The sequence below is a fragment of the Vanessa tameamea genome, chromosome 14 (assembly GCF_037043105.1).
Source record: "Vanessa tameamea isolate UH-Manoa-2023 chromosome 14, ilVanTame1 primary haplotype, whole genome shotgun sequence".
Taxonomy (NCBI): domain Eukaryota; kingdom Metazoa; phylum Arthropoda; class Insecta; order Lepidoptera; family Nymphalidae; genus Vanessa; species Vanessa tameamea.
The window spans coordinates 3,653,896-3,673,498 of record NC_087322.1 but is presented as its reverse complement, the minus strand read 5'-3'; the positions used below and the strand labels follow the sequence as shown (position 1 = coordinate 3,673,498).

The 19,603-nt window shown below is 29.8% G+C and overlaps 1 protein-coding gene across 3 annotated transcripts in view; it reads right to left on the bottom strand.

Moving 5' to 3' along the window:
- LOC113398693 (fibrillin-1-like) overlaps nucleotides 1-18,799 on the bottom strand; it is a 43,058-nt gene extending 24,259 nt beyond the window's left edge. For 2 of the 3 annotated variants that reach the window (XM_026637557.2, XM_026637560.2), the window contains exon 1: nucleotides 18,701-18,720. In XM_026637557.2, the coding sequence (XP_026493342.2) occupies nucleotides 18,701-18,703 (3 nt within the window). In that variant the 5' untranslated portion in view covers nucleotides 18,704-18,720. Of the gene's footprint in view, nucleotides 1-18,620 lie in introns of all 3 variants that reach the window. The other variant, XM_026637559.2, reaches the window with a different exon arrangement.
- Nucleotides 18,800-19,603: the final 804 nt, after the last annotated feature.

The window sequence follows — 19,603 nt, the reverse complement described above, 5'->3', positions numbered from 1 at the left end:
TGGTTTACGCGGTGGACGTCATTAAAGCTACATTCAACATATTTTTTTCCGACTTCTACAATCATCATCATATTTCAGACAATTTAAACAAAACCATAATGAGTTCTACACTAGTAGTTTTTGAGTAATCGAATTTGAGATTTTATTTTATAATATGAAGTGATTACCAAAATTAAGTCAGGCATAGCCACGTTACTTTCCATGGTTTCGTCTTTGAGATCGTCTATCTCATTAATGTAAAATTTATAATCCGTTTTATTTAACAGCTTAACAAAACATATTCTGATCAAAATATTAACAACATTCTTGTTTTCCAAAATTTGTAATATTTATTACAATCACAACCTCCCTTCCATCTTGATAGGATTCCAATATGGCGATTAGAATAAATCGACAATATCGTGACTTTTTTTTTTAATAATGTGAAATAATTATTTCTTAGTTTGTCTCGTATGCATATAATATTCACGTTATTTTGCTGTTCATTAATTAAGAAAGGGCGTTTATGGCAAACGACCTTGTAAATGTACCAAAAGTGGCGCACGATTCGCATCGGTTAATTATTTTCAGAAAAGATGCGAAGCTCGCCCGCCGGATATTTTCTAGTTAGTCATGAATCCTTACACACTTAATATACGCTGAGAGGAGCGGGCGGGTAACGGCTAGTATTATTATAGATAAACGGTAAGAGTAGGTATGAACAAGTGTCGCTCGACTCTAGCGCATCTGACTCATTGGTCCATTGCCGCCCACCACCCATCTTCCGCACTACCGGCCGTTACCACTAGCTTTGGAAACATTTTACTGAGCGACCTTGGCCCTCTGTCGCTGTAATAATGTTTAAAAAAAAAAACATTTTTAATTTATTACCCATGCCACATTTTAATTGGAAACTGTTAAAAAGTTTTTTTTTATATATATATGTATCTCAGCAAAAATATTTTTGCTGCTAATGTATATTTAATATTTATATATCAGGATAGCACATGTAAAATCTCGTTATTAATATTATATTTAAACTTATAAGTACTTCTAAATTCAAAAGATACGATCGAAAAACTGCCAAAACGAATCAACGCTCTCTTTTTAGTAATAGTAATCAAATAAAAAAAAAATATAACACTGTCGTATCGGTAAAACTTTCATATAAAGTATCCTTAAAATAAATAAACAAGTAACCTTGATAAAAATGAATAGTATTAAACGAACTCTCCCTAAACACTTAAAGTATGAACATTTTGACGTTCTATAAACACATAGTTAAAAACAGAAATAAAAATTGTATATCATACAATTTTAGCCCTTATATCAAAGCTTATAAAGTATATTTTTAATGGTAACCTATTTGGTTCAATTTCGATTATCTTCTATATCAGTGCAGTCTTGTAGGCGTTACTGGGAATGATTTAGAAGAATACGGAATACGTGAAGCAATATTCGATGTGTTATGAAAGATCATTGAAAAACATTCCGACAAGCTAATATCCGATATTATTATTGCTGATGTGATTGTGAGTGTAAAAAATGGATTAAAAAAAGATTAAAAACAATGAAACTAAGTAATTCAAATATTGGAATTGATGTTTGTATAATCTTTATCATAATTACTGAGCGCTTATGACATTTTAAACTGAGGATGACGAAAATATGTCCATTGTCATTAAAAAAAAATTTTTTTTATATATTATAAGATTTAATTACACTAGCTCACTCACCATTCAAACAGTTACACACAAATTTATTCGTGTTGTATAATAGAAGTGTGCTAAATGATCAATGGGTTGTACCCACCCAAGTGGACATGCAGTAAGTCCAACGGGTCAAAAGTATTAAAAAGTTTTTATTTAAATAATTTTTTTAAGGGAAGGCATTATTTAAAATGTATTTATCTTACGGGTGGACAAAGGACTACTTATTCGGCCATTTTGCTAATCAGCGGTGTAACGGATTCACATGTGTCCGAAATTCATCGTGATATTTTTACGCAATAAATATTATAAAACTCAGCCAGAATTTAAGTTACAACCTTCGCTTAAAGTATAAAAATAACGTAATAATATTTTTTTGAATTTAATTATATCAAATAATTATTAGTACGAAATTGTTTGTATGGATTCCATATTCCAACCAAAGTTTACCTTACCTTGAATTAATTTCACTACAAAATGTTTCCATCTAATCTATATAATTTAGTACTAGGTAACCGAATTCGTCTTATTAGTGAAATTAATGTTATACCATATTATAATTAAAGCAATATGATACAATCAAATGGGTATTATAATATAATCTCGATCAACTATCTTGCCAAGCGAACAATTTGCCCGCACTGTAATAAAATATCTTAACGCACGCTCACGTCGTTTCTTCTTAAATCTCTTGTATCTTTAAAACTATTTATACTATTATTATTAATTATGGTTCATTTAGTTATAAAATATTTTACAGATTAATACTTTTTAAAAACTCGTGATCTATTCCTTGATCATGTGATGTAGTATAGTTTTTTTATTCTTCGTCGATAATTTAAGTTTCAGTAGAATTCTTTTCAGACTCTTTTGACATATTATGCTATACTTTCCGAAAAATATAGAAATCATAAATATACTTCATACTTATTGATATAGGTCTTTCTGTTTTTGAAATTACAAATATTTTGTGAAAGTTTATATTTGGATTTCAAAATGTAGATTATGGTTGAATTCACAAAACTATATGACTCATAAACAAATAAAGCGTACACCTGTATTTACATAGTATGATAATATTTTAACCAAAATATATTTTTTTAACCTGCAGACAAATATTGTATAACCATCCATACGAGCTGATATAGTGAGGCAGTTCGATACGAAACCATATGAATACTAATTGTCGCGCGCGGTTTCGTTCGCGTTTAAGGGATTGGTCGTCAGGTATATAAAAATATAGCCATTGTCCTTCCTTAGGATTCAAGCTTGCTTCATAACATATTTCATCTAATTCGATTCAGTAGTTTGTCCGCGAAAAAGATCAGAGTTACTTTCGCAATTATAATATTAGTATAGGTAACTTAAGTTAATGTCAAAAATGATTTTATTCCATATGCGAGCTATTCAAAGCAATCACGAATTTGTGTCTTATCGGATAGGCTATATCTGTTACAAAACCATTCACAATAATTAAAACCCACCTATTTCATACCTATGTACCTACACCTTTATAAACTTAATCAGATCGGGTAGCTAGTAAGTTTTATTAATTCACACTATAAACCTGAGTAACGAAAGCAATACCAATAAACATGTACATATTATATTTGTTAAATCCAAAAAACAATCGATGAATCTGCGAGTCGTAGTCAGTTATAAAATAATTTGTGCGAATAAATATGATTATATTATATGGTAACAAATCTTATAATCGCTGTCCTATATACCGGGTTCAATAAAAACATTAATTATAAACGATAAATGCAGTATTATTATCTCAGAGGTCATTGTTACGGGTGTTGTTACTTGTTACTTAATCATATGTCATTTCTTTTCTCAACGTTTTAGGATTCAGCAATCTTCCAATAAAAATATATACAATTTATTAAATATTTTAAATTATTTACTCTTTAAAAAATTCGAAGGGCATGATAATTTCGTACAATTCACAAGTATTTTATAATATAGAGTCAAACGCTATATACAGCAAATTGAAAGACAATTTAAAAACGTAGAAGTTTGATATAATGAGCATTTAAGTAACTGGTTTTTTTTTTTCTTAATTATCCGTAAGTCAACTTTCGGCTCAAGAGGACAGCAGGCCTCTACCCACAAATGGCAGATATACTGTTACTAACTGTTACTATATATATATAAAACATACTAAGCTTTATAAATCGGATATATTCTTTATAGTAATTTTTTTTTTAATTAATACGAGACACACTCATGAATGAGTAAGATCGCGCTTATTCAAATAAATCTACACTTATAAACTCGTTTATTTTGACGCGTATCAACGCTAAAATTATTAAGTCTCTATAGACAATTCCAGATCTATAGCTGGAATTTAGAACAAAGGTATATATTTCATAATGTAAGCCTTAACTAAAAAGGGATTTTTTAAATTTCAACTTAAACTTAATACAACGGATAAACTAATATGAATTTTACTCATACGAAGTTGGGTCGGTTAGGTTAGGTATATATAAAAATAATAAATAAACAAAATATTTGTAAATCCTATTTTGCTTAGAACTACCATCACCTACGTCGTTAAGTTTAAATTAGTCAATAAGTAATATACAATTAAATATATAGAAGCAAGTTTATTTATAAGTATTATACACAATTTATAACTCTTTAACACGATAACGATATTTAATGCACCGAGATAAATGAAACATTTTTTTAACTAAAAGGTCACTTGCTGTATAAATATATAAACATTATTTTAGCGTTCGTGTTCAATGCCTACAAATTGGCATCTTCTTGAATACTAAGAACTACAATATACTAAGAAGAATTCAATTATAATTAAACAATAACATGGCTTTTACGCTTGTCACGTTAACAGTCTTAAATGAAAGAGGATTAAGCTGAGAAGCGTGAAATACTAAAACCTTCTCCAAAACGCCCTTTATCTTAATTAATCTTGACAAATGCGGTGACACTGTTTTTTTAAATTTCTTACTTAAAAAAATTCTAAAGCAATGTTCATGAAACTTATACCAGAAGACACAGCGCGAAATTTTGTCATATATACGTGTGCTTCGCAGTTTCATCGGCTTAAATTTAGACTATTCATTATCACATCAATATAATTATGCTAAATCTAAACTTTTTAATAAAAAAATCAAGTTACCAAACTAGGCAATTATAACCAGTAACTTTAGGTATAATCTGTAAAGTATACGTAACATACGTATATGTGACATCTGATAAGATCATTTGTGGCGGCACAAGCGAAGAGGTCGATATTTGCTCGTATTCCTAAAAAATATCTCAGGATAAAAAATAATCCGCGAAGTCGTGACGGGTCAAGGAAGATCTTAAACTAGCTTTAACAATATAAATACGTCTCGTCTCATTAGAATTCCTGTCCTTAATTTCCTGAGTGTCACATACTCGAGTCGATCATCGATGTGCGTCAAGAGTGTGTGCGCGTGCTTGCCGTTATTACACGATGCGACTGCAGGATGCGTCGGCGCTTTAGATCAATTTCTAGATGTGAGGTCGTGTTACACAACGCTTAGCGATACGTATAAATGTTTTCATTTATACATATACTATTTATAAAACACAGTTTCGCTCTTTTATCGCTATATTTATATAAAAGTATCACGAGTCTCAAAATTCAAAATTATCTATATACATTTTTAAGAACATTTTATGCTTGAAATCAAGTGCCAAAACTTGTAAATGACATTTGCACTCATATGTGTACTGTGAAAAACTAGATTATTGAATTGAGAATGATTATAAATTGTTAGGCAAGAAATTACGTTTGTTTAGAGGATTAAATTAAAGTAAGGCTTGTATTAAAATAACAACATTTTATACCGGGGAAAATAGTACAATGTCCTTAATCATTAATAAAATGTAAAATAGTGCGATTGATTTTTTGAAGTTTGGATTTTAGATATATTTTAATTTGTAGTTAAACATATTGTATAAACCCGCTACACGCTCCGCTCCCCGATGTGAGTCGGGCTTAAAATCGATCGTCCCCAATTGGCCGGTTATTAACGCATGCTACGCCCGCGCATCAGTTATACACACAAATAAACAAACCTATACGCGTTCATTATCCTATCTGTTCTCTACAACTGGATTCCGATCCTATTTTTTTAATATTATAGTGATGTACTATTTTAAGGAGAAGCAAGATTTTACGTACGAAAAATTATTTGTGATATTATAATTATTACTTACTGTCTAAGTGTGTATTACTACTGTGCCTTATTAGTATTTAAATAAGTTAAATAAAAGAGGTATTAAGCTTCTTCAGTTAAATGGGAAACAATTTAAAAAATGATATGGATGAAATTTAACACATTTTTAGCGGTATTTAATTTCCACTCACAGCTTCGACTGCGTCTGAGGTAAGAAGCAGTTGTTAGATGCACTAACATTTTGACACAAGCTACCTTGGAGTACAGATTCCGGACAACATCTATGCAAAATTTTGTGATAATCGGTTGGGAATTTAAGCTGTGGAAGCATAATAAACAAATACAACGTATTCCTAATTCGAATAATGTTACCCCTTAATAACGAGCAATGGTTCATTTTATAACGTCGTACATTAATTAAGATTCCAGCTACACATGTAATTAATAATACTCTTTTCAAAACACGCCGGTGTATCATTTATGTTAATTCTTTAGATTAATTGTTGTTTAAGATTTATCGGTTACAACTTTAGTGGAATTCCATTCGAATGTTCACTTCATAATTAGATATGGACTTTTAATAGTCTGTATATTTTTATAGATATTTAATATATCTTATAAAATTGTGAGTATTCAAAACGATTATAGAACAATTAAAAAATATATATTATTATCGGACGCTTCATGTCAAACCAAATTAATCCAAAAACGACAGAATATTAGAAGCCATAAAAGCTGCACTGCAGATCATCTTGATAGCAAAACAAATTATTGTATTGTTCTTATTAATACTTACAAAGTTTCAATTTGATACCATAATTTGAGGATGCTATAATTGCATTCCTAGATTTGGTTAAACTATCCTTGCTAGACACATACAAGTGATTCTTATATACTTGTGTGCAATGTTGTTCCTTTTTTATTCAATCAGTGCCTTATAAAATTAGAGTATGAGAGTGTTTTTTATGTCTTAATTGTAAATTTTCCTATTTGTTGAATGTTAACAAACAATCAGAACAGCTTATAGAGGTGACCTGTTTTTGAAAGAATTCACTTCTAATTGTGTCAGTAATTTAGGTTCTGATAATTTAGTTTGTATTCTTGACCTAAAAAAATCGATACATTCATCTGAAATAGTGCGCTGCAAAAAATTCAGATCGATAAAATGTTTAGTAGAAATGTTTCACAGAATTAGCCTTGAAATAGAATTTTTAAATAGAAAAGTTTAAAATAATAAATGTTTCCAATTTCATGTTTTTACATATTCCTACTTCATAGTCATATGAGACGCAGTGGTAAAAGCCTTAAAAAACTGCCTTAATCAGCTGGATTGAATTCGATTGGATTTCGAAGGTATGCAGTTGGTCTAGAACTAAATATACGATTAATATTTTCATAACCAATTTTAATTCGCTTGCAGTATGTTATGTCGGTGCAGTTGCCTACTGCATGAAAACAGATTTGGCCAACTTTAACTTTTGTCGGTCTGACTGATGCCTCTTTGAGAATACTTTTGCAAGTGGATTGCTTCTCCGTCACAATACGTGTTATATGGCCGCTGATTACTCGATTTCACTCAATCGATAGTGTTTAACAAGAGTTCTTATGACACTTACGAGTTGAATCGAGGTGAATCTATTCTAATCAGATGAAACCATACAAGATCTATTACAAAAATTAAAATTTGACCGTTTAATTATAAGTAATTTAAAATGAAAAGAAAAATAGATTATGCGTATCATTTGCAAATGCTTATCAATTTTATAATAGAATATAATGTTACTTTTAATTTTCTCAAAAAAATTAAGTGTGTTAAGAATAATTAGGCTAAAGCCTTAACACAGGTTATATAAATAATCCGTAAAGGATAATAAGTTTTACTCTTGTTAAAATAAATAGACTACTTATAACTTTAAATTAAAGGGATACTTATTTCGTAACATCAAATATTATATGTAAGCTTCTTTTTGTAATGTTTTCTTTTTGCGTGAGTAAATTTTTATTATTATTATAAAAAAAAAACTAAACTAACTATTATTAAAATTAAAATTAAATATTTTTAGGTCGTCGAACTCTGACATGTAGACAGCGAGGCGCCTGGCGTCCGACGTTGATGTTAAATGATTGATGAATGATTATCCGATGATTCTTCAAAAATATAACCAGTTAAGAGCATTATGCGAACAACTGTACAAGCCTTAATAAGCTTATCTGTGCTATCATAAAACTTGTCTACTAATGTTGTTACAACACTATTTCAATTATGCCCAATCATAATATTTTCTTTGGTATTCTTTGGAGAACGTAATTAAAAAACTAAACGGCTTAACACTAATATATCCAAAATCAGCGATATACTTATAGTCAGCGATATATATATATAGCGATATAACTTTTAAGTAGTTTTTTATTTATTTGGTGGTAGAGGTTTATACAAGTCTAAGTTAACCTAACACTTATCATATATTTTACCACTAAAACGGAAACATTATACGAAATGTCGTGTACTACAGGAATAAGAGATATCTTACTGATCCTATTTACTCCGAAGGTTGATAGCGCATTGGCGATATAAGGGTTTAATATTATTTTCTCACAGTGCCAAATTCTTTCGGCGGTAGTGACTTGCGCAGTTGCCATTGCTAAAATCACTTAGGGAGACTTGATTAGATTAAATTTAATCTAGACTTAGCGGGATTAGTGTATATGTTTCATTATCTAAAATAATTGTACATCTATTTAGCTATTAGTGAGTTAGATTTTATCTAGAATTAAAAGAAATTATATCTGTTACAATGTGTCGCTACCACGAATACCAATGACATATTTTACGAACATCGAAGACTGTCATTGTTTATTGTAATAAAAAAATCGTCGCGGTATGACCTAGAGATATGAAACATCGAAATTAATGTTTACTGAAATATTTTATAATTGAAGAAAAGGAATAAACAAACATAGAGGACAATAAACTAAAACATGATTTCCTTAAGCATTTTTAAAAACACACTGGTATGGAAAACGGCGTGATGCCATAAGAGAGCGATACGAGTCGGTCTATCCCCTGAGACGTTCCGCGAGATATTTCACATAAAAAATCTCGAGATTTATTCGGAATATTGTATTTTATTGAAATGTACTTTTGTAATTAAATTGTATGCAAAGCTTCCATTATTGGAACAGCCCCGACCTAATAATTTTACAAAATAAACGGAATGTATCAAAATCATCAATCAACTTGATAGATTATCATCTTAAACTAAAGAAAGTAAACAAACGCACGTACGACGACCCCGATTCTTGTATTATTAGATTTTTAAACAGTACACTAAACTAAAGTGGAGCGCGGGGTTAATTACGTAAGTATTTCAAGTTGATATTATTCTAAGAAAAAAATTTTTTGTTAGTATTTGTAGCATATTTTTACATGGAATTTAAGAATTAAATAATTAGACTTTCTTCAGAGCTAATTAAAAAAAGCACTTTGCGATGTATGATATACATTAATCAAGTAATAAAAACTCAAGTACAGAATAAACTATTTCCGACTACCAGTGTAACCAAACCACTAGCTAAAATATGCGCAAAAATTTCATGAATCAAAGTGTAAAACTATCTCGTGAATAAAGAGTTTAATCTTTTGATGAAAAGGATATGAAAATATTGTTACTGTACCGGTGAATAGATACTGACTGAATATATATGTGATAGCCTCATACTACATACGAAACACAGTAGTCATCATTCTTAAAAAATGTCTGATATTGGGTGATTGTCTTAAAATACTAGATACTGGTGGTAGAGTGCAGTTTAATCGCGTCAGGGTATCAACCACCCACAAGTCATTCTACAAATTCGGGGCTACAGTTGAACTCTTTTGTAATTTTAACATAATTGCATACATACATATTTCTGACATCTGACTCTAGCATAAATAGCTTTGCGTATTATGGAATTATTGTATCGTGTCTGGTCTAACTTTATTTTACTCATCAAAATTACATACATACATATTCATCCCTCAGTGAGATTAAAATATATATTCTTGGTTTACGTTTTCCAAACACTAGACCATCTCAGCTGTCAGAGTAATGAATTATTTAATAAAAGCCAATATTCAATACCGCATTAATGTGTTTGGTGTAGAATTTCCATAGTATATTTAGTTTTTAAATTAAGTTTTTTGACTTTTAAGCGCGATTAAATTAAAATTAGATACGTTTCTACATCTATATATATGGTGTAACATAATTCCATATCTGTCATACTTTGCATTAAACGATTTCTCTTACTATTTTACTATATAACACAGCGATGTGATTTGAAATTTTACATTCCATGAAAATCGCATGCGTTATTCTAGACTAAATTAACAAAATGCAAGTACATCGGTTAACTATAATCTTAACGAAGTAGGTTATCTATATGACCCTAGAGTAATTAACTCCTAAATTTGGTCCATTTGCATTATCTAGAACTAGGCGATCTATCATTTATTTATGCCACGGTCATTCATAAACTATTATAATAACATAATTATTAATTAATAATATCAAAAAAGAACCAATTTATTGAGATAATTCATTAAATATAAGATAAGATATTGAATAAATTTGTATACGTTTTAAAGTAATATATATATATAACAGTATAGATATAGATGAATGTATCTATAAACGGCTTTACAGACTATACATACCATTATAACAAAACGCTATGACCCACGACAGACGAGCTACGTTAAACGCGAGTCTTAAATCTGTACCTAGATTATTTTCCAGAATAGAAAAACATTCAAATGACTAAATTTATAAAATATGTGATGCGATTACTTGGACTTATATAAAAGCAATGTAAATTATAGAAAAAAATATATATATTGAAAAAATAAGTATATAAAAAGATATACATGCTATTTCTTCGTCAGCAACCGCTCACAATTTTATCCGGAAAGACATCCGTCACAATAGAGATAAAAATTAGAAAAAAAGTTGTTCTAGTTAATAAAACATTTAATTGGCTGTCTCGGTCATTTTTTTAATATAATTTCCATTATAAAATAAAACACGACATCCCTCTACAAAAAAAAATACTTAATTTATAAAATAACACACACATACATACATATGTATATATGTGTATATACGTGTGAATTCAATTTAAAATAAAATTTGAGTACTTACAAACACATGTGCGAAAACACAGGAATAGTTTATTTCAAAACACAGCACGAAAAGCAGACAGACGATATTATTTAACGTGTTTCACATTCGGAACATGAAACGACCCGGAGGACTATGCTCTTATTCTAGTTGTAAGGTTTCGGCTACGGTTGATGCCGAAAGAGAGGTCCTACCTTTCACCCAATGTGGCTCGTACGATTTATCGAATTTAAAATCGTAGATTGTACAAGATAAATTTGTCATTAAATAAATTCAGAAAAATGAAGTAGCAAAATACCAAATCAAGTACAGTAAAAGACATTAAAAATAAAACCTTATAATACTACAAGTGGAAATATAATATAAAATATATATCCACTTTTAGTAAAGCGAGCATAAAAGCGAATAGTAGTGTAGGCTAAAAAAATATTTAGCCGTAATATAATCAGTGCAATTTTATAGAGCTAGCGTACTAGTTAAGTTGCTGAAGGCCCCACGTGTTTTATTCCTTTATATTTTTAAAATTCCCTTACAATATTATTAAAATTACTTATGTATGTATATGACGTGTTTTTTCATTTTCTTTAAAACACATAATAAACAAAATTTATTTAGCAATTTTAACCGTAAGGTTGTTGCAAATTATTTCAATACAACACCTTTTCAGGCAATGTCTCACAGACAAATCGTATTGGATACAGTAGTCGACTAGCTTTAAGCTTAAACAACTAACGTCTAAAACGTTAAACTATTGATTGTACATATTATAGGTTGTAGTACCGGCGTTAATTGGTGACATGTTAGAATGTAGATAACACCTAATAAGTTGTTTTAACTTGAATAGCCGCCATAACACAGCCTCTTCAAAGTTTGGTCATAGGTTTTTGTATTTGGAGTAAAATAGTAACAGTCAGTGAGTGTCAAACGGCTACGTAGTCTCCTGTTGAAATGAAGGGTTAAAATTTATTGCACATATGTTCAATTCTATACATACAAGGTTCGGTATTATATATATATATCATATCCGTATGATGTTTTCCTTTGACGAAGAGCAAGAGATAAATATTATAAACACAAATTAAGCACATGGAAACTCTGCGCTTGTATGCCTGCTCGGTTTCAAACCCGCCATCTTCATTCTCATTTCGGCTCAAAATTTTAAAATATCTTTTATTTATAAAGTATTGAAAATGTATACAATCAAAGTAAAAAAAAACGTTACGAAAAACCTAAATTCATAAATTGTGATACCCTTTAATGTCTCGTCTTGAAATTAATAGGAACGATTAAATTACTATGAGTACAAACAAAAAGGATGACTTCAAATACTAGTACAATTATCATTAAAGTGTAAACTTAAATCAAACTTGGCTTGTATCATATATCATAACGCGAACGTAGGACAGAGAGCTGTTCATAGTCGAAGAAAGGGCACACGGAAGCAGCCGACTATCAGATCAAAGATATGTTATGGAGCACATCTTGGGATATTATTATCTTAACTAATGCATAAACATTCATACAATTTCCTTGATCTCGGTGAACAAAGATCTCTACATGATGACCAGCTTGTATCTCTTAGCTCTGAAATAATTGAAAGTGCAATAATAAGACTGCCGATGCTGTACTAATTTATACAAGAATAGCAACTGTATAAGTTATAGCCGGGAGGAAATCAACTGAAATTTTGTAGCGAACATTTCTCCGTTGTATCGCAATTAAGATTATCTTGGCGAAAAATGAAACTGTCACCAATTAAGGCAATGAGACGGGATGCTTTAATATATTTTATGACTTTTATTTGATTTATTATTCCAGACAAATGATAAACTACACAATACCCTTATTAGTCTCTACTTTATTAAGGATCATTGCAATGTGTTTTATAATATTATACAAAAAAAGATTTGCGAATTTTTCTACCAGCCTGACACGACCTGGATTTTATTCCTACATCTATAAAAATTATTATAGTTGTGTTCGAAAAATTACTAATATTCCTATTATTTCCTTTAATTAAGCTTAAAAGTTATGTTAGAAGTCGGTAGGACAATAGTCCAAGGTTTGAATCGAAGTTTCCTTTGGATTTCGAGGGTGAGGAATAAAGAGTATACCTGTGTTTGCCCACAAACTTAATAACTTAACTATAATATATCCCGCTCAATTGGCTAGTCTCTCCTTGGCCAAATTCTTTTAAGAGGATATCATTTCATTTCCTAAAGCCTTTACATATTTATATAAATTATTTGTAAAAACATGTCATATTTTAATATACATAAAATATAAAAACATCTACTTTAATAATCATGACCTGGTGGGAATTAGCTTTTCCCGTTGCATCGCAATTCAGATTAGGAATGAAATTAAATGTTATCTTAATGATTCCCTGGTTATGATATCAAAGATCAAGTCTGGGAACAATTCATCAATTTATCTGAGTTTTAAGATTATCTTAAAAACTGCACCACTAATGCTCCTCTAACAGACCTAAATAGACAAATAATGACAACGCAGCCTTGGTTACATCTCATTGAACGATTACGAGGAATCCGCATTCATTTTTTCGTATTAGCATTAAAGTTGACAGCTTGCGTACTATTAATCTTTATTTTGTTGGATTTGTGACAAAATAAATAAGTATTAACTTATTTATATTGATAATAGAAAGAAGCCATCAATTTTATATTAGCCTACTCTTTATAACTAAATAAGTCAAATAGTTTTGGAATTACCTGCTGAGTTTCTTCCATCAGTTCTTATTAGATTTCTGAGATATTGTTATGAATACTTATTATTCTAAAAGTATTTGGCGAGAAACAATAAAGTTATTATTCCTTGATAGAAGTTAAATATTCACATTTTTACTAATATTTTTTACATATTATAAGTCGCAAGATGTAGATTAGAATGTAAATATGATTAAAATAGCAGAAATTCCAAGCAGATATGTGAGTGTAAATACTGATAGCGCAATTATTTTGCGGTACACATCTAACCGGCTTAACTCGTCATAAAACGAGAAAAACAGACGCGAAAATACATTACTTACAAGAGAGGATGACATGAGAGGATGCTGTTGCCCAGCGTTGGGAAATTAATTATACTTTACTATGGAGATATCATAAGAAATGATCTTCGCATTCGAAATTAAATTGCTCAAGGAAGCCTTAAGCTATAATATTAAGTATACAATAATCAAAGGTGTGAATGAGTTTAATTTAAATATTGTGAAATAAAAACTAAATATTACAGACAAACAAGTACTGGTTTTTTTAATAGGTAAATTTTATATAATTTAGCATCTTGAGATTCAAATCTAAGACATGTGAATCTTAAGCGTAAAGTAGGCGTGTTTGTTAAGTTAAATAAATTAAAAAACCACTATCATGTTTCTGATTACAATATCATGTTAAAAATAATAATTACATTGTCGGCGTAATCATGACTTCCAAACCAATTTCGGCTACAGCGACTACTAGCTACTTTTAAGGGAGTTTGCAATGTGTGCGCAACATCGGACACAGAACCACCAATTTCACGTGGTTTGCAAAACACGGGAGTGTAAATACTGAATATTTAAACTTCAACCTATTTCTGAGAAGTTATTAACAGAAAATCCTGGACGGAAACCAAAACGAGATTTCAACTATACTTTTGCATAAATTGCAATCGCTACGTGACACCTACTAATAGGAAGGGTTAGACAAAAATTAGTAGTTAAAAGTTTAAAACAATATTGAATTTATTTATTATCGGTGGCTCAACGGTACATATGAGGTCTAACAATGTGGATATCGTTCGATCCTGACCCTTTGAACTATTGTTCTAAAGCTTGCTTAAAGCTTAGATGGAGGAGACAATAGAAGTATCGGTACAATCAATAAGAATTTTTTTTTTGTTTAGTTTACAGCACACGATATTTAGATTTTTAAATCGATGTATATTTTTAAATTATATATCAATTTAAATGTCATAATAATTAAAATATCACAACTCGTTTAAAACATTTATATAATCTGATACCGAATGAGCGATGTCTTTGTTATTTTACCTTATATTTAATATTCAAACCACTTCGACAATAGTTTTTATTACCACATAAACAAATGACAATCTTAACAGCTGCGAATTATTCATAATTCATTCGAACACTTAATTTTCTTACACGAAACCAGATGAAAATAATCCTTAAAGTGGGGTAGTAAACGTCAATTTTGACAACGGCTGTCATATTTATGAGATCCCATTGTATTTGAGTTTCAGCTAGTAAAATCGCGAATACAATGACAAATTAACCCATACAGGCCAATGACTACAGTCGTATTAATCTTAGACCTAGACGCAGGGCTGACAGCGAATTATTAATGTTCCTAAAAGAAAAAGTATGTTTTTGCATCCGAATTTGAGTCACAGAGGCAAAAATAAATGTAACTTAATTAAAATCTATAAGATATTTTAAATCATTGAATTTTAAATAAAATAACATTTTGATAATTAAGTTACAGAATGTACATTATAAAAACAAGTTTAAAATTTTGAAGAAGAAAATATGATAACATAAATATTGCAAAATTTGATTTAAATTGTTTTTTTTTTTATATTTTTAACGGACTAGTTGCTTAAAAAATTAGGTGCGTTACTCACCTTAAAAGCTAAAATACACATTTGAAGAAATGAATGAGTGAATTAACGTATTTAAGGTAAATCTTTATAGTACTATAAATGTATACAAATACCTTTTAGAAATTCTACACTAAATTTATTTGCGTATTTGTTTTCTGATATGCAAACTGTATAACTGAAGCACGCTGTCAAACGCTTAGTATTTTCTTATATATGGACAAAATTTTATGTTACAATAAATAAAACTATTTCATTATATAAGATATATATATATATATATACAATAAAGAAATAAATTTTAACTTAACCAGCATAATACAAACGCATACCGAATAGGAACTAATGGGTAAGGTCGATTTGAGTCTTGACATAAGAACCTAGGACTTTATGAGTAATAAATAATTAGACGAGCTTTTGTAGGCTTCGACATGACATGATTCATCCGGATAATGAGCTGTAACTTATGCCGGAAACAGATATTAAACAATATATTTTATGTAATATAATATTATTAATGTGACTTAGATAATGTAGAAAATTTTTTGTTTAATTTTTCATGACTACATTCAACTAATTGATGAATAAATGTGAATAACTATTGAGATCAAATTATAAATTTTATTAATCATCATTCATTATTTTATTTATTATATTTTCTAGATCACAATAAAAATAATTCTTTAACCAAATAAACGGATGAAATTGAAATTGTATTAAAAGGTGTAGCTTTTTGCAGGTCAATCTCGATGTTACTCTGTCAACAGTTATTTTACTCCCAACGAGTAATACTTAATTTTTCTGTGATTTCGTTTAAACAGTGAGTGTGGCCAATGGACAATGTGATTACAGAGATAATTGGCGTAATTACAAATAACACAACATCATATATTCCGTATTTATCTGCTACTGCAGTACTAATGTCTGCGGACCGAAACTTATCACCGGCGTTAACATAAGCGTGCTTGCCTTCTTAAAATAATGAAATAAATTATCATTGTTATAGAGCGTGTTTGCTGTAAATCTAAATATATTTACGATAAATTTATCTTATTATATATTATCTTGTTATATAATTTAATATATGTATTTATGTGAAAAAAGGAACAAGTTTTCCCTGAAATCAATCCAAGCATATTCTTCTAAATAACATGGAAATACCTAGAAGGCTTGAATTCTATAGAATTATTAACTCTATTAAACAATGAAAAACTTACAATTGAATACAACTTTTGTTACTCAATAACATACTTGTATATTTCTTATTTACATGAGAAACTCAAAATGATTGTGTTTGTGTCAATGTTTTTATTTTTATTTTTGAACGATTACATAAAAATACGAATAAAAAACGAAAATACACATTGGAAGAAAGGCGCAACAGAGTTTGATAATGAACACAAGATTGTGAATAACATAGATTTGAAATAATTTTGAACATGGGAACTATCTCTACCCTAAATATTCTTTAACAAATAGATTATATCATATTAAGCTTCACTTGCCCTTATATTAGTTATCACAAGTCGGTGCAGTATGTTTTATAAACACTGCAAGAAAAAGAATTTGATTTGGCAGATTGTCACGGCTGACCGTGCACCTGATGCTAACCATCCTTAATAAAGCTGTTATTATTTGGTTGGTTTCCCACCTCCACGCGGATTACCATTAATATTGATACTGGTTTTTAAATTTGTAGTGTCGGAACACTACATATTAAAAAAAACCTCTATCGAAGTCGTCCAGAAACCTTACTTATATAACAGAAATTAATTAAATTAATTCATTACACGAATTGACTTATTCACAATGAATAAAACCATGAATATAAACGAAATTCCCACACTGAACTTAGTAACTGTCAACGGACGTGATTGCGATTGCGCAAATTAGCCTTCTGCTGTTCCTATACTGATAACAGTAGCATAACCCTGGCCCTATTTACTGAGGATGTACGCACACGCTAATTGTTGGATGATAGCAAATTTTAATTAGGACTCCGAAATCTATTATGTAACTGAGTTTAAACGTATAGCATCATTACTTAACATCTTCAAAAACGAAACATTAATAAATCAGTATAATCGAAGCTCTCCTAATAAGTTAGTCCGTTTATAAGAAAGTTATACGTTATAAGTTACGTAATTCCATTTTCATTTATACGGTTTTTGTTCCTTGATAAAAATTGGAATAAGACAATCGTGTTATTTTATTTTAATGAAACGCTTTGAGTAGGTAGTTGAAAAAGCTGTTTATTGAATTTATTGTATAAAGATCGCTGACAAAGGCCTATGAATAAAGGAACGACGAGATTTTAAACGAATTCTCGTAAATAAAATTAATTTTAGCCGTCGCGTTCACGTATTTTGTTACGAATTGTAGGGGGTCGGCATTCGCGGTAAGTATCGAATATATTCCACTTAGCACCTGGCTTTTCACTAATTAATCAACTGTACAAAAAATATTTTTAATTTGTGTTAATATTAAATCTGAGCATTTAAAAATTAAATACACGATTTTGAAACACTAATGCATTCGAATAATTGTGAAATCAAATGTCGATTTTAATTGAATTTCTAAACTTGTAATAGGATTTTTAATATTATTTAAATTGCAACATAATATGTATTTTATTTACCTTAAAGGCTAATTAATTATCTTTTTATGTAGGATTTAAATCATTTATTTTATGTTATAAATTGTTATCGTTTCATGAAAAATGTAAAGCTTGGTTTCTCGATATTAGACGATTAATAGAACATAATATGGTCAGGGTAATTTTATTATAAAACTTAACGATACGAAACAGAACCGTTAATCAGAGTAACAATAACAAAAACATCCCTAGTTGTGATTTACTTAGACATAAGCTTTGAATAAATTATCTTTATTTTACAAAAAATAATGACATACTCTTAAAATATTTATTAATAAAATATATAATTTTTTTTAAACATTACGTAATACGATACCTATTCGTAGCTAGGCAATGGGCGGTCGAGCGCCCGGGGTCCGCTTATTTATTATCCTTTTATTATTTTATCACAATTACCATGCCACTGGTCTCTGATAGGACACGCGACAGCTACGGACTGAGAACAACGAGACACGTGCGTCCGGGACGACGGCGCACTGCCAACTGACTGAAATCGCGAGCTTTATCAATGGGCGCATGTTATGCGCACGCGCACGTATGCTCTACCACTTAGATCTATGCTTCCGTTACGTTATTAGTGCTCTTTACCTAATGTTTGTTTATTGCCTCGATCTAGTGGGTGCTTGTTTTTCTATCAATATTTTCCCAAAGATATCAGATCTGTATCACATCCGTATTACATCTGAACATGCAAAATTTTTGCACACACAATATAAGTTCCCAATAAAATCATCAATGATCTCAATACAGTTATTGTAAGTGAAATAAATTGTATGTAATTGGATACTTTGCAGGATAACATAAAATCTGATTATTTAATTGTTCTATTCGTATGATATTTTACATATATAGATATTGCATTCCGAGCCTGTGTAAGCTTTACATTTGATTTAATCTGGCTAATTGTCGAATTAAATTATAAGTGCTTATAAAAACTCCTGAGATAAAGTTTATTTAGCTTTTGATTGATTGATTTACTGTCGTTTATAAAAGATAAACTATTATATAAATCCGACATCAGTTGAAAATATGACCATCAATACCGGTTTTGCTATCAAGATCATCAGCGTAATAATTTCCAAACAACATAGGGCGTTCAATAAAAACTCTATATTACGGTAGACTCATTACGTGTAATATGTTTATTTTTAATTCCTTTACACAATCTCACTCTCACTCTCACAATCAAGCGGATTCCTTCAACTGGTTAAGTGTAAAAAAATATTTATCCTTCATAATAATCTGTAACCAACTAAGACGATATTATTTTTGTATTTTTATATAATTTCAGACAGATAT